This window comes from Quercus robur, chromosome 6 (genome assembly GCF_932294415.1).
Source record: "Quercus robur chromosome 6, dhQueRobu3.1, whole genome shotgun sequence".
NCBI lineage: Eukaryota > Viridiplantae > Streptophyta > Magnoliopsida > Fagales > Fagaceae > Quercus > Quercus robur.
In genome coordinates, this window is record NC_065539.1 from 19,235,557 (window position 1) to 19,251,250 (window position 15,694).

At 35.8% G+C, this 15,694-nt stretch overlaps 2 protein-coding genes across 14 annotated transcripts; both read right to left on the reverse strand.

The window, feature by feature from the left end:
- Window positions 1–667: 667 nt before the first annotated feature.
- LOC126733125 (uncharacterized) lies at window positions 668–8,024 on the reverse strand. Of its 13 annotated transcripts, XR_007659631.1 has the most exons (7): window positions 7,714–8,024; window positions 7,553–7,620; window positions 7,082–7,146; window positions 5,040–5,120; window positions 2,870–3,080; window positions 1,561–2,782; window positions 668–1,479 (listed from the first exon to the last, which is right to left on the reverse strand). XR_007659631.1 is itself a non-coding variant. In XM_050436310.1 (4 exons), the coding sequence occupies exons 2-4, from the start codon at window positions 7,610–7,612 to the stop codon at window positions 991–993; spliced, it is 630 nt and encodes a 209-aa protein (XP_050292267.1). In that variant the 5' UTR covers window positions 7,613–7,620; window positions 7,714–8,014; the 3' UTR covers window positions 668–990. The 13 variants fall into 13 exon arrangements, 3 of the variants coding, with proteins under 3 accessions (XP_050292267.1, XP_050292265.1, XP_050292266.1); XR_007659629.1 differs by having other exon boundaries at window positions 7,553–8,023; XR_007659625.1 differs by lacking the exons at window positions 2,870–3,080; window positions 7,553–7,620; window positions 7,714–8,024 and adding an exon at window positions 6,777–6,855 and having other exon boundaries at window positions 1,561–1,904; window positions 2,209–2,782; window positions 6,970–7,087.
- Window positions 8,025–12,097: 4,073 nt separating this feature from the next.
- LOC126689947 (proline-rich receptor-like protein kinase PERK9) lies at window positions 12,098–12,694 on the reverse strand. The gene is made up of 2 exons (XM_050385099.1): window positions 12,208–12,694; window positions 12,098–12,132 (listed from the first exon to the last, which is right to left on the reverse strand). Exons 1-2 carry the CDS (start codon window positions 12,692–12,694, stop codon window positions 12,098–12,100), a joined length of 522 nt encoding a protein of 173 aa, XP_050241056.1.
- Window positions 12,695–15,694: the final 3,000 nt, after the last annotated feature.

Here is a 15,694-nt window from a genome sequence, read left to right on the forward strand (position 1 = left end):
AGTAGCAACCTTGAGAATGAGTTGTGACCATTTTTTAGTGCTTGTCACAGTTAGAAAGTCAATAATTTTTCTTGTATAATTCAAAACATGCATAACATGTATATTGTGAAAATCAACTACATAATTGATATAAAATAGTTCACAAACTTTATAAAAAAAATTATATATATTACAAAAATCAACCATATTGCTCATAATTCAAAATAACCATATACTTTGTTCACAATAATTCAAGATGCCAAATAGAATCACAAGGAGACATCCAAATTATTCAACCAAAAAAAAAAAAAAAAAAAAGTTGAGTTAAACATTTCCTCTCAAAAAAAAAAAAATTTTGAGTTAAACATTAATATGCATAAAGTTTTGGGTTAATTGCAGAAAACCACCCTAAACTATGAAGTCATTGATACTTTGCACCCTAAACTTTGAAAACTTGCAATCAACACCCTAACTAGACTAAATTCATCAAATAGCATATTGCCTTCCAAATGAAGGCCAAAGTTAATGGCCATGTGACTTGCACATGACCCCAAAAAATTAAAAAGATAGATCTAACCTTACATCCAACAAGTGATGTCTAAATAACAAAAATACCCTTACAAGCTTAATATTTGGACCAAAGGATAACCATTGTCTTACTTATAGATGACAATTATAAACACTAGCATAAGAAAAAAGAATAGATAAGCATACACTAGATGACAATTAATTAGTAACTATTGTCTTACATACACACCCATGGTAAGCATAGTTTTTGCCAAAAAAAAAGTGCAACAAGTACATAAAGAAAATCCGATTACTACAACACCAAGCCTAAGAAACCCTATTGAGACAATCCCCTTTCCTTCAGAAAAAATGATATTGAGGGTTCATTTGTACTGCATCTCTAGCCACTTCAGCTGGACCTCCTTTTGATGAACAAGTGCTACAAACATGTTCCTACCCTCTAGGTTTCCCATGAAGAAGCAGGTGCTAAACAGATGAAGGCGATCACCTAAATTGCACTCTAGTAAGACTCAACACCATGTCCAGAATTACTAGAACCTCAGTAGCCGTTGTGGAAGCAAATGGTGTACGAGTACTTACACTTTTACTTTCAACAATAACATATGAGATGTTCTTCAAAGAGTTGGACATCTCTTGCACAATTGAACGCTTTTTTCTTGGTTTCTTGCAAACTCCCCTGAAAAGGTGGACACCGCTTGCCAAGCCTTTCCCCTTATTCACTGCCGGTCCTGCCCTCGACGATGATGGGCCTTCAACCTCCATTTGGTCAACATTCGCAGAGGGTTGACATTGGGGGTCAACAAATTCTTTGTTATTAGCAGAGTCCCTAGACTCTTCAGTGCATTCCTTTGGTATTTCACCACTCGTGCAGAACGCATTTTTCCCCATTGCAACCGTGCCTTCAAACATGATTTTCATGGACTCAACATTTGGCAAACCTTTGTTTTTAAAGGTTGATGCCTTGGGACATGCCTACATGTGTACAACCAGTAGTTAGAACACAATATAGTTGTAAACAGTTGAGTTTTTCACAATTATGTAAAGTAAACTAACCTCAATCTTTCGGGTCCACCACTCATCACTGGCCTCAATCTTCCTAGTTATAGAATCATAACCCAACCCAGTCTCACGCTCAAAACACTCCTTCCAAGCCTTCCACTGTTTTCTCAAATAATCCTATTTGTTTTTAAACTGCATATGAGTCACCACTTTTCCCATTTCACCCAATTGCTTTATCACTGCTTCAACCCCTTCCTTTCTCAAATATCCTTCATACCTCTTGCCATCTAGGACTTGAGCAGCACATAAATCACAAAAAGCTTTTAGTTCCTTTGGCTCTTTCCACCCAGTTCTCACTTCATTACCAGCGTCCTTCGATTTCCTCTTACCCATTTTTGCTACAACGAAATTCTATATTCATTGAGGCATTTCAACAAACAGTTCGTATGCATATCATAATCGGTTACACATGCCCACATGATAAATACAAATTAAAAACTCATGTAGTCCAAATACAAACATAGGCAGGAAGAGAAACACACAAAATTACACGAAGGAGAGAGAAACCCACAGATTAATTTCACGGTAAACACAAAAACCACACAAGAGTTGAACATAGTTAATCCTTAAATGCAAAACACAACTCAAATAAATACAAAATACCAACACATCAGAGAGTATGAGAAATTAGACATAACTTACAGATAAATGCTGCGTCTCTCGCCCACAATGGCGGCAACAACGTCCCAAGCGAAAAGAAGGTGGGCTCGAGCGAAGGAAAAACAGAGGGGATCAAGTTCGTTTGTTTCACGTAATGGGTTTGCAATTACCGTGTTTCCTCTGTTTTGATGGTTTATTAGTTGGTGGGTAGGTGCAATTCATTGAAGAGGAAGAGGACGGAACATTGAAGCGCATTGAAGACATCTCTGCCACGGTAGTTGAGAGAAAGAAGATGGGTGAATGTGAAAATAGCCGTTGGCATTGCGCACTGTTTTGTGCTTCTACTTTGTGGGTCAGATGAGTGAAATATCCCAAGTTTAAGTGCTTGCAAAACGCACCGTTTATGAATAGTATACAGTGAGAAATATCCCAACTTGTAGCAACACGTTTCCTTTAGTGGATGTGTCCATGAACAATACACGCATAGCAAAAAGCTTAATGAAACGGTGCGTTCAGGAATATCATCCATGCGTTTTAGCTGGAAGTTGCTCGTATATTTCTGGGCACTGTAGTCGTAGGTCCCACGAAGTGTAAAACGCAAACACACAAACACTTCCTGAAACACCAATCCAAACAGGTACTTAGTTTACATTGCAAGGACAATGTAAACATATAAAAGTCCTGGACGAAAATAGAAACCTACCTCCTTCCCCAAAAAAAAACAACTCACTCTTTCAACATTGAATGAAAGACCAAAATGGCTATGTACGCTCCTTAAATTCTACAAACCCTTTGCCCCAATTTGATTCCTCCAAATCCCCAACTCAATCAAGCTCAAGAAGACGAGCCTTATTTGTACTTATATCAATTCTTTGAGCTCATCCCAACCATCAATTCCATTGCCAAAACTGTGGCTGTACAACACAATAGTCGATAAGTGGAAGAAGGAAGCACTCAAGCCCAAAGTGGAGAGTAAGGTGGGCATGTATGTTTGTAGAGTCACTGCTTACTATCTTAGTCATATTGCCATGCTTGCATCTAAATGTATAAAGAAAAGAGGCAATTGTTTGTGATATTTTTGCCTATTAATGTGTTTATATGTGCTACAAATACAACATTAATTTTTAGGAGAATAGCTTAGCCATTTGGGGTACACTACAAAAAAGAGGTCTATAGTTGCGTTCAAACACAGCCTATCCCACGCGACAATAGCCCCCTACAGGGACCTATAGCCGCGTTTTTATAAACGCAGCTACAGATCACCCTATGGCTACGTTTTATACCCCTTATAGCTACGTTTTTCCACAACCCATAAGTTGAGACCTATAACTGCATTTTTGTATAAAACACAACTATAGACCCGCTTTGGGTTGCGTTTAAAGTGCGGCTATAGGTCCAACTTATAACCGCGTTTTAAACGCAGCCCAAAGAGGGTCTATAGCCGCATTTTTTACAAAAACATAGCTACAGGTCTTAGCTTATGGGTTGTGGAAAAATGCAGCGATAGGGGATAAAAAACGCAGCTATAGGTCCCGACATTTGTTTTTTCTGTAGCCGTGTTTTTAAAAACGCAGCTATAGGTAATAATTTTTTTTTTCTTCCTGAAACACATTCTTGCCCAAAACAAGACCTGTAATTCCTACCAACACTCAACAGATGCAACCAATTGAAACCAACAAAACAAATTGCCAACGCTCAACAGTTTTCAACCAATTGCCAACAAACAAAACAAGTTCATTGCTAAAAGATTAATTACATAAACAAATAATTACATAAACGCAGCAATTGATTACTACATTCATTTATGTAATGAAATTCTAGTGAATTTATTGGTTGCTTATCTCCATAAGAAAACTGTAATAATACTTGTAGTACATGGTTTGAGAGTTTATACATATATTATAAGTGGAAAGAAAATAATGCAACTCACTTACCAATTAGATCAAGTTATGTGATAGATTTGAAAGTTGTTGGACTAATTAAGTTTTTTTGTCTAGCCTTCTTCTAAGTACAGGCTTCTCTCTCCCTCTCTCTAATATTCTATCTCTATGCGATATTTTTGTCACTTTAAGGGGGTTCCATTCACTTGTATATATTGTTTCTTGTATGACAGTTTGGTAGAGCTTACATTTTGATCCTTAATTATTATATGGCTATCTCAGTAGGGTGAATATTTGACATTTGATTAGGAGTAAGCTAATTTACATTATGTTATCATACTTCCTAACACTAATGAAGCACCTTTGCTTTCATGTCAGAAATTTTTGTTTGGCAGGAGAGTAGTCTTTGGTCACGATGCAACATCACTATTTTTAACTACGTTTCTAATTGGAGGTCCTACAATAACATTCTGCATAAGAACAATTTGATTCTCTCTTATTAAGAACATTCCTGTGTTTGTTTTTTGCTTAAAACTAATCAGCCTTTTCCTCATTGATGTGGTTGCAACGTAACTATCCATTCTTCATAATGTTTATATTGTCATCAACCCTCTTGTGTATATATGTGTATGCGTTTTCAAAGCCTAAACTTTCGTTAATAAGAACTTTACCACCTACCCTTGGGATTTATGTTAAATTCAAAGGGAAAAAAATAAAAATGAAAAAGCATGTCTAACATAAATCAAATGGATAGCCCAAGACTTGAACTTCCTGCACCCTATGTGTATCAAGTGCACCATCTGAAATTGGTCTGAAATCTATAGTAATTTATGATCTTCACTAAGGAAAAGATCATTTAAAGTTTAAATTCATAAATGGTGTCTTTTTGCAAAAGGTACCGTTTATAGCAATATATTAGCAGCTACAAGAAAATTGCAAGAGTAGATTGTAAAATTAGAACACATCTCAAAGGAATTCAATATTATCACTAACTTGAGGTGACTGTTGAGTTGCTGTTTTCAAATCTTCCACAGCTCCTTCCCAATCCTCAGTTAAAAGCTTAGCTTCCCCACTCTGAAAAACAAAACATCCATTTAACACACTTGAGTCAACAATACAGGATATAAACCGAACACAAAAATCTTGCTTCCTGCAGACAAGCAGTAAGTAGCAAATCCAAAATGGGCATGAAAAGCAACACAAGGTAACCAGGCTAAAATAATAGCAAGAAAAAAAATTAACAAAACAAGACAATATCACAAATGTACAAGTACTACATGAAAGCAAAAACCCCCAGTGGCATTGGCATTCACTTCTCACATGAAAAAAATAAATAAATAAATAAAATTAAAATAAAAATAAAAAATCGCAGCTACACAGTCTAGACAACTTTAGTAACATTTTTAATAAATACATGAGGAAATATTAATAATTCAATTGACAAGATAATAACTAAATATCTTAAGTTATAAACAACTAGAAAAATATCTTGCCAATTATTGACAACTAAAATTTTTATATCAACTATAGAGAAAACCCATTTGCATCAATTTTTTTCATAAAATTCAAAATCTCAAACTAAAAAATTATTCCATCTCCTCTCTTTTACGTTTTCGTTGAATGGATATATCTCTTCCATCATTGGTCATTTTTGTCTACAATAAGAATCTATAACTTAAAAAAAAAAAGGGTTATCAAAGAAAATCCATGAAATCACACCAAATATGAATAATAAACAACATTTCAATTTCCACTGCAAGAGCATCGCTGAGCATAAATTAGATTGATACCATCCTACAAAATATATGTTAAGTCTAGATCCAACAATATAAATTCTTCCTTACAGCCAAACATTTTCCTCATATAAGATATACCTACAAACCAACCATGATGACTGCATTATGGACCAAAGGACCTAGACATAGGAGAATAGAAATGAAGCACAATTGAATAATTCTCCAAAGAAGCTTCAAGAGATGTATCATATATGGCACAAAGCCGATTATAGCTACATCTACTCACCAAAGTTTGCTAGGAATCACTGCACATCTAAATCTAAAAATTCAAATTGCCAAATTCAATTATTTTTCAAGTTTAAAATAGCCACATTCAATTAATTTTCTTCACCTTTTCACTGCCTCAAACCAAAATAACCAACCCAACCTATGCTATTCCATAAACTAAGAACCTACTTCTCTTGAACCTACTGGGTCATCATTCATTTTCTTACAACTTAAATTGAACTTAAAGGTCATAATTTGGCCTAATTATCTCATAGTCCAAGCACTACATTGTTTTACTTCACATTACCATGATCACATAAAAACCAAATCATCAATGTGTTTCAACTTAACCACAAACTACGATGAAACTAATAAGAAATTTAAGTTTCAAACTACAACGGAACTAAGATAGAATATAGGTACTGTTCAATTAGCACACTGAAAGCAATTTTTCTTTGTAAAAAGAAAAACCAAACATTGCTCCTAAAAGCAATTAAAAGTACATACAAAGTGCCAACCAACCGTTGTACAAAAACGTATCTCCAAGATCACGAAAATTACAACGAACCCAATTCAAAATTGCAACTTTCCATAACATTCAAGCATAAAAATTTGAACTTAATCATTTTAACTACTCTAAAACCAATTGAAGCAGTAAATAAATCAAATTAGCCTCAGATTCAAACCCAGACAACTAAAAAAAATAAAAGCATTAAAAATCACTCACGCTTGGTGAAAATCCTCGATAGAGAAAGACCCAAATGCGAAAAAGACGAGAAATATCGAAAAAATCAAGACCCCACTGGCTGCAAAAAATGAGAAGGTAGCAAAATTCTATTCTTAACCCAGAAGGTAGCTTAGAAAAGGAATTCAATTGGATTTATAAGGACAGATATTGGTGCCACAATTGACAAGCTTACAAATCCATCACTAGCTGCGAAAATTCCTACGCTACCATTTCAATTTCCTTCTCTTCTCTAATGATAGTTCAAGTGTATGATTATGGGATTGGTGTCATCTAATCCAATGTACCTTGCCTCCTCACCTACCACTGCATGATGCTTTTACCAAACCACCATCTCAGTTGTACAGCCTCACTGAAAAAATTCAACAAATAGCTACAAGAACTGTTTAAACACACACATAGGGTCTTGAAAAAAATGAACCAAAAGCTTATAACAAATCACATGCTCTATTTATGTATATCAGTTCATAGAAGCATTTCATCAAACACATAATTTGCATTACAAAACCACGAACGAAAATAGAAATAGAAAATAAAGACAAACTCAAAACAAATCATTGAAAATACTATGAAACAAAACTCACAAACAAATCAAATGAATCCCAAAAAAAACCCACACACAAATCAGAGAAAACCCAAACAAACCCACAAAAAAAAAATATGAAACCCACAAAAAACCCCAAAGCCTTTATGATTCAGATTTAGTAGAAAGAGAGAAATAGAGAGGATGAGGAAGAAAAGAGTTGAGAGAGACAAACCTTGCTGCAAGAAAGAGAGAAAGAAGCACTGACTACTGAGAACAGAGGAAGAGAGTGCATGATAGTTTCTGAGAACAACAACAACAAAGCCTTAACTACTTCTACTAAAATAAGATTAACAACAACAATAACAAAAAATTAAATATGTATATAAAAGAGACCCAAAAACTCATAGGAAGGAAAAGCAGCCTTATCAATGATCCCTTCAAGATTTGGGAGGAAAGGAAATCGGTCAGAGCACGGCGCTGCATGGCACAGAGCACGGTGGTGAGATTAGGGATCAAGAGCTAGGTTGAGAGTGAGCTGAGAGTTTTTTTCAATTTAGGGTTTTTTTCGTTGTTGTGTTGAATTGAGGGTTTTTTTTTTAATTTATTTATAACAAACCCAGAGCTACATTTTATAAAACGCAGCTTTGTATATGTTTAAGCTGCATTTACTCAAACGCAGTTCTATAAAAGTTTAAGCCGCGTTTAATAAACGCAGCTCTATACATGTTTAAGCCGCATTTAATTAACGTAGTTTTAGGATATATTGAAAAAAAAAAAAGAAAAAAAAAATCCCCAGTTGGATCTATAGCCGCGTTTAGTAAACGCGGCTATACGTCCAGTTGTGGAGCTGCGCTTTATAAACAGTACCCTACAGCTGTGTTTTTGTAAACGCAGTTCCAAAGCGTGTTTCTTGTAGTGTATCAAGTCTGTTATGTATGGATTTCACAGTATAGAATTGCTAGTTAACTATCTTTAGAGCATTCATAAATTTATCATTTTAATTTATTTCTTTCTTTCTCAATAAAGTATATCAGATTTCAATATCTGCGTCAAAGCTTCTTTTTCTTCTTCTTTATCATTTTTTTTTTGCCAGTAGTTGAAAATGCCGAAAGGAATTTCTAAGATACTGCCTGTTATGCCACGAGTCAGTTTGCGGTTGATGCAGTATTTAGTTGGATGATTGATGTAGCCTTTTGTCATATTGGTCTCACCAATTGGGAAAGTTGAGAGAGTTTGTCAACGAGAGAGACCAACATGAGATGCGATAGTTGAGATGGAAATGGGAATTCCGTGTAATCAGGAGAGCTTTCTTGTTTGGGGAAGAGGAAAACATGTGCAGCTATACAAAATCTTTATTGTACTCGATAATATTCATAGTAAGATTGATTATAATATTAAAAAAATTAGCAGCTTATTTTAAGCTTTGAGGGTGTGATTTCCATCTCCTAAGTAAATGTGATTGCTTAGAAAAACCTAGGGTACGTTTGGTACACTGAATGTGGATTACAACAGGAATGGTAATCTTTATTACCAGGAATAAAATATGTTGTAATGGAATAACTAAACCTATTCATTAGTTTGGTTGTGAGTTGTAACATTAAAATAAAACTTGTGATCTATTTTAGGAAATATCTCATTCATACAACTATATTTCCTAGAAAATAATATATTTTAAATTTTAGAGAGATAAGTTATTTTTTTATGATTTTTTATTTCCATAATTGTTAGGTAGATATGAAAAGTTTATTTATTTGGAAATATATTAATGTTGGAAATTATTACATCTACTAAGGAATAGTTATTACAACCATTTTAAAGAGGAATAGTTATTCCTTATTTTAAAGAATAGCTATTCATAAGGAATGACTATTTCCTGTAATAAAAACATAACCAAACTATTGAATAGCTAAACCATAGGAATAACTATTACATTACAGTGTCTATTACAGTCTACCAAACATGTCCCTAGATGTGATTGCCTTGGTGTTTTATCTATCTTATTTCTTATTCTATGCCCTGTTTTAACACCTAACAACCCTCAGCATATTCAAGATTCAATCTTTTCTTTACCTAAACCCCTTAACATCAATCCTAATTCAAGAACCCTTCAAGATCTCATTACTTCCTCAATGAGTCACGAGCAAACCACCCCACAGCATGGAAACAATGGTTTTTCTATATGATAATGCAATGATACTTTAGCTAGGGATTCTTGAAACAAAAACAGCTACTAAAAGCTACAAAAAGCTTATAATGCTAAAATTTGCAACTTCTTCCATAAATTCCTACAATAAGCAGTTCACAAAAGCAACAAGCCTTTCTATACTGCCTCGTAGGGATAATACCCTCAAATTTACAATTCCAACAACCACCTATATTTCACACCCTATTATTGGAATTACCAACAAAAATCCAATCTATATGCATTCAAAATTACAACCACCAATTCGTAAACAAACTAATAGCAAAAATTAATGATTAACTAATAAGAGAAGAAAAAAAAATTATGCTCTTTTATTTATAAGAGGTGCATATGACAATATATCAATAATAGATTTACCTACTAAAAGGATCTCCTTTAGTGGATGTAGTTCACATGGCTTTTCTCTATGAAGCATCCATTAATAAAGGAAAGTGATAAAATAGTTCTCAAACATTATCAAATCAACGCATATTAGAAGTTTCCAAGAGCTGCTATTTCCTCTAACGCATTCTATCAAACAAGTCCAGGACGTATTCATTTACTGCATAAATATATATTCAGCAAAACGAGAAGACTAAATTCAGTAGAGCTAGAAATAGGCAAATGAAGACAAAAAAAACGGTCGACTCTTGTAAACACAAAAACAAAGTATGCAGAGCCACTATCTTCTTAAATATTTATATGAAGTAAATTCCGAAGATCAATATAAAGATTTTGAGAACTGAATATTTGCATTAATTAAAAACTGAATGTACATTGAGTCTTTATACAAGAAGAATTAAGCAAATCCCTAAACAACCCAACTCCAAACTATATGGATCTTCCCTCTAAAATCTATTACAGACTATCCTAATCAGCAAATGACATGTGCTAATAATTACAACTTACTAATTAAAGTAAAGCCCAAACTACATGTAGCATCACAAAAATACATGATAAGTTACTGTCGTTTATGCAGGACCAACTCATCCAATGCTCTGTTTTCTGCAGAAACTCCAGCTCAGGTTCTGTGACAAGTCTCCAACTCAAGTCTTTGGCTCACCTTGCACACTACCCTTCTGATACTCCCCCTCAAGAGGAAGAGGGGAATGTATATTCATCATATTCATCTTGGTCAGCAAATGAGAGAACTGTTGTGAGCCAAGTGCCTTTGTTAAAAGATCTCCAACTTGAGACTTGGTCCTAATATGCAATAATCGTCTAACCTTGGCCTGAACCTTATCTGTAACAATGTGGCAGTCTATTTCTATGTGTTTAGTCCTCTCATGGAACACAGGGTTAGTCCCAATATGCAATGCAGCTTGACTATCACTAAAGAGCAAAGCTGATTTAGGATGAAGGAGAAAACTAATCAACCACACAAGTTCACACACAGCCATAGCCATTGCCCTATATTCTGATTCTGCTGATGATCTAGAAACTGTCTGCTACTTTTTAGACTTCCAAGAAACCAAGGATTCACCAATGAAAACACAATATCCTGTGGTTGATCTTCGAGTGTCTGGGCATGCTGCCCAATCTACATCAGCAAATGCCTTAATATGCAGTTCAGAATGACTAGAAAATAGCAACCCCTGACCAGGTGTGCCCTTAATATACTGCAGAATTCTATTTGCAGCTTGAAGGTGAGGCATTCTAGGTCTAGCCATGAATTGACTAAGCCTATGTACTGCAAATGTGATTTCAGGTCTTGTAATAGTCAAGTACAACAATCTGCCAATCAATCTTCTATAGATGCCAGGATCCTTCAACTCCTTACCTTCATACTTGCTTAGCTTCAAATTTTGATCCATAGGTGTTTTTGCAGGTCTACAACCCAGCATCCCTGCATCATCTAAAAGCTCTAAGGCATACTTCCTTTGACATAGATTTATGCCTTCTTTAGACCTTGCAACTTCTAAGCCCAAAAAAAACTTTTAAGTCTCCTAGGTCCTTAAGCTTAAACTGCTTATCTAGTAACATCTCAAGATCTGCAACAGCTTGTACACTATTGCTGGCAATAAGAACATCATCCACATACACAAGTAAAGCAATGAAATCTCCAGAACTAGTCTTCGTAAAGAGAGAGTAATCTGTCTTGGATTGTAGAAAGCCCAACTGAATCAAAGCATTAGAAAACTTTGAAAACCACTGTCTAGAAGCTTGCTTTAGACCATACAAAGACTTATTGAGCTTACAAACAACCTTCCCCTTGTTGTGAAAGCCAAGAGGTAAGACCATGTAAACCTCCTCCTCAAGACCCCCATGAAGGAAGGTACTGTTCACATCAAGTTGAAACAAATGCCACCCTTTCACAGCAGCCACTGTAAGCAAAGTCTTGACAAAAACCATCTTGGCCACAGGAGAAAAGGTCTCTGTGTAATCCAAACCTTCTCTCTTAGTGAAACCTTTGGCAACCAACCGAGCCTTATACCTCTCTATAGAACCATCTGCCCTGTGTTTGACCTTATACACCCACTTGCAGCCTATAGGCTTCTTGTGGGCAGGTAAAGAGGTGAGGGACCAGGTGTTGTTAGCTTCCAAGGCAGTAACCTCAGCTGCCATAGCCTTTCTCCACTTAGGGTCCTTAATTGCTTAGGTATAAGAAGTAGGCTCCACAACAGAAGAGACTGAATTGCAAAAGTGTCTATATTTAGTAGAAAGGTTAGAGTAAGAAAGGAAGTTTGGAAAAGGATGAGTCGTACCTTTCTTAGGAAGAACTGGAGTAGAAAGTGTAGATGAAGCACTGACTTGACTGCAGTAATAAGATTGTAAGTAAGATGGGGTGTGTGACACTCTAGTGGATCTCCTAAGACCTTGAGATGGGGCAAGGTGAGGCTGTGCAACAGGCTGAGGTATAGGTAGAGTAGTGGATGGTACACCAGGTTGTGCATTAGTTTGAACAGATGGGTTAATAGATGACACATCAGGTGGAACAACAATTGGAGATGTATGCGAGGCAGGCTGTGCAATAAGCTGAGGTATAGGTAGAGTAGTGGATGGGACATTAGGTTGTGCATTAGCTTGAATAGATGGGTCAACAGATGACACGTCAGGTGGAACAACAATTGGAGATGTATGTGAGGCCACAGTCTTTGAAGGAGTATCAGGTAAAGGAACAACATCTGATTCAGGTGGTAAATTTGGCAATCTGAACTGAATCAGACTGAGAAGCACCACCAAGAGGGGCATCTTGAATTAAATCAAATGGAGGTGAATCATCAACCTCATCATCTAGAATTTGATTCAATATCAAGAGCAAAATGCTGATCATGAAAGAAACTATCATGGAAAATGGGTGAAGCAGTAGGTAAAGAGGAAAGAGTGGAATTGGGATCAGATGGAATGTGAGGAAACAATCTGCTGGAGATGGAGATATGGCATTGTTAGGACATATGTGATTCACTTGTTAGGAACATATATTACTATTTTATGTAATTGGCTAATCCTTTGACAAAACGCACTTTACTTGTATTTGGGTAGATCTAGGATGTGTTTAATACTTCAAGAAACCTTGTTTCAAATTCGAGTGTTAAAGCCATGTAAGTCTGTCCAAAATTCAAGTGTCAAAGTGCTGTTCATTGAAGCTCAACAGCTAGCTAGACAACTAGCTATCTATCGAGACCTGTAGAGCTGTTGAAGCTTGTGGCTTGACAGCAGCTCGACAAATAAGGTATTTGTCAAGATTTATGAAATTTAGTTTTTCATTCAATCCGTGATTGTATGTTTGAGCTTTCTTTTCTCACAACCCTAGACATATAAAAAGATTATTTTAAGGGCCATCAAAGGTGACACAAGTTGCACAAGTGTTGAGCAAAGTTTGTTCAAGCAAATTGTGACCAGAGACAGAATTTTCCCTAGTTCATCTTTCTTGTGAAGAAGCTGCTATGTTTGTACACTGTAGGGTTTTGTAACCAAGAAGCTTCTTGATCTTCATCGTGTAATGAACTGAAGAACTTTGCAACCAACAACCTTCTCTAGTTGGTGATTGAAGTCGTGTATTGGGATCTGCGCAATTGGTTAGTCATGTACTAGCAGCCGTGCATTACAAGGAGAGATTGTTACTACAGAACAAGTCCAATTGGATATTGGGGTAAGAGTTCAACTGTAGGTTGGTATAAGGTACTAGGATTCCTTTACTTGTAACCACTTGCTTTGATAATAGTGGATTCTCTGGAGTGGTGACCTTAAAATCACCCGGTGAGGTTTTTGCTATGTAGGTTTTCCCCATTCGTAAACAAATCACCGTGTCAAATTTATTTTACACTGCATATTTAGTTATCTGGTGATTTGTTTGTACTACCACGCACTTTGCATGTAATTAACTTAATTAATTCACTTGGCTAAATTAATTGGTTAATTTATCACAAGGGGTCAATGTGTTTTTGGCCGACCAGGCATTATGAGAAATGAAAGGGAATATATGTTCATGAAAAACTACATATCTAGAAATGAAAATATTTCTTGAGCTAAGATTAAGCAGTCTATAACCCTTAGTTGCAGAAGGGTATCCTAGGAAAACACAAGCTTAAGCCCTAGGTTGAAACTTGTCTCTATGAACAGAAATGGTGGAAGCAAAACACAAGTAGCCAAATACTCTCAAATGAGAATAAGAAGGCATAGAATGAAAAAGCAGCTCAAAAGGACTCTTATTATGTAAAATAGGAGATGGAAGCCTATTGATAATGTGAGTTGCTGTGAGAATACAATCCCCCCTAATAGCATAAAGGCATATTTGATTGAAGTCTTAATGCTCTGGCAACAGACAAAAGATGCTGATGTTTCCTCTCCACCACAGAATTTTGTTAGGGAGTGTAAACACAACTCTTTTGGTGTATGATACTATGAGCAGGATATAAATCAACCATAGCAAATTCTTGTCCATTATCAAATCTAATAGACTTGATATTAGTCTTAAACTGAGTTTGAATCATTTTACAAAAGGAAATAAGAAGACTTCTAGTATCTTACTTAGTTTTTAAAAGATAAACCCAAGTGCATTGAGTAGCATCATCAACAATGGACAAGAAATATCTAAAACCTTCATGTGTTGGAATGGAATAAGGCCCCCAGATATCAACATGCACAAGATCAAAAGGAGAAACAGAGAAATTGTTATTAAAAGGAAAGGGTAACCTTTTCTGTTTTGCCAAGGGACAAACATGACAAATATCAGTACAAGAACTGAAATCAGCAGATAGAGTTTCCTGCAAATGTTGCAACTTATTCAAAGATGGATGACCTAACCTAAAGTGCCAAATTTTAGGCATACTAGTTACAGAATTGACAAAAGACAAGGAATGAGCAAACTTTTGTTTGGTGAGGTGATCTGTCAAAGATGAAAGACTGATACAATCTGATTGTTGCAGCAAGTAGAATCCATGATGCACTTCACCTATTCCAATTGTCTTCCAAGAGGAAAGGTCCTGTATGAAACAAAATTGGGAAAGGAACACAAGGCAATATGGCAATTTCTAAGTGAGTTTGCTAATGGATAACAAATTGAAAGAAAAAGAAGGTACACAAAGCACATTGTCAAGAGAAGGGTAGCAGAAAGTCTAACTGAACCTATATGAGTCACTTGAGCACTTTCTCCATTAGGCAATTCAACAACACATTAGGTTAGACAGGTTATGGAAGTAAGCAAATTGACAGAACAAATGATATGGTCTATGGCTGCTGTATCTAGAACCAAAGTCTTGCAACTATAAGCACTTCTATTAACTACTTTAGCAGCAAAAATATAGTGTTTTAAGTTAAAAGAAATACTAGCAAGTGTAGTGGAAGCAGAAACATTGTTTGCCATAGCTATAAGAGTAGCTTCAGTGGCAATAGTGTTTCCTTGGCCTTGAAAACCACTTGAACCCCCAATCATGGCCAATATTTTCTAATATTGATCTGCATTAAAAGGAAAAGCTTGATGTGGCATAGAATCTAACTCCATAACACCAAGATTGGCTCCATACTCAGAACCGCCAACTTGATTAGCCATTGGATTCTTTCCTTTAGCCTTATAACCTGAAGGATATCCATGAAGTTTATAGTACTTTTCAACCACATGACTTGTAATTCCACAATGACTACATATTGGTCTTTCTTTTCCTTTGTTCTTGTTGCCCTTGCCACCATGACCAGAATTACCAGATCCACCAGAAGCCTTGGCAGCCAAAGCAGTGGAACCAACATAAGCAC

What these genes read in the sequence shown, in the direction of transcription:
- LOC126733125 (XM_050436308.1), bottom strand. An exon ending in ATCGAGGATTTTCACCAAGC is followed by an intron (nt 5,121 to 6,776) that starts GTGAGTGATTTT and finishes TTTGTTTTTCAG; the next exon opens with AGTGGGGAAGCTAAGCTTTT. An exon ending in CAACTCAACAGTCACCTCAA is followed by an intron (nt 1,480 to 5,039) that starts GTTAGTGATAAT and finishes GTACACATGTAG; the next exon opens with GCATGTCCCAAGGCATCAAC.
- LOC126689947 (XM_050385099.1), bottom strand. Translation starts at nt 12,694, where the DNA reads ATGCCCCTCTTGGTGGTGCTTCTCAGTCTGATTCAGTTCAGATTGCCA. An exon ending in TCCAGTTCTTCCTAAGAAAG is followed by an intron (nt 12,133 to 12,207) that starts GTACGACTCATC and finishes TTTGCAATTCAG; the next exon opens with TCTCTTCTGTTGTGGAGCCT.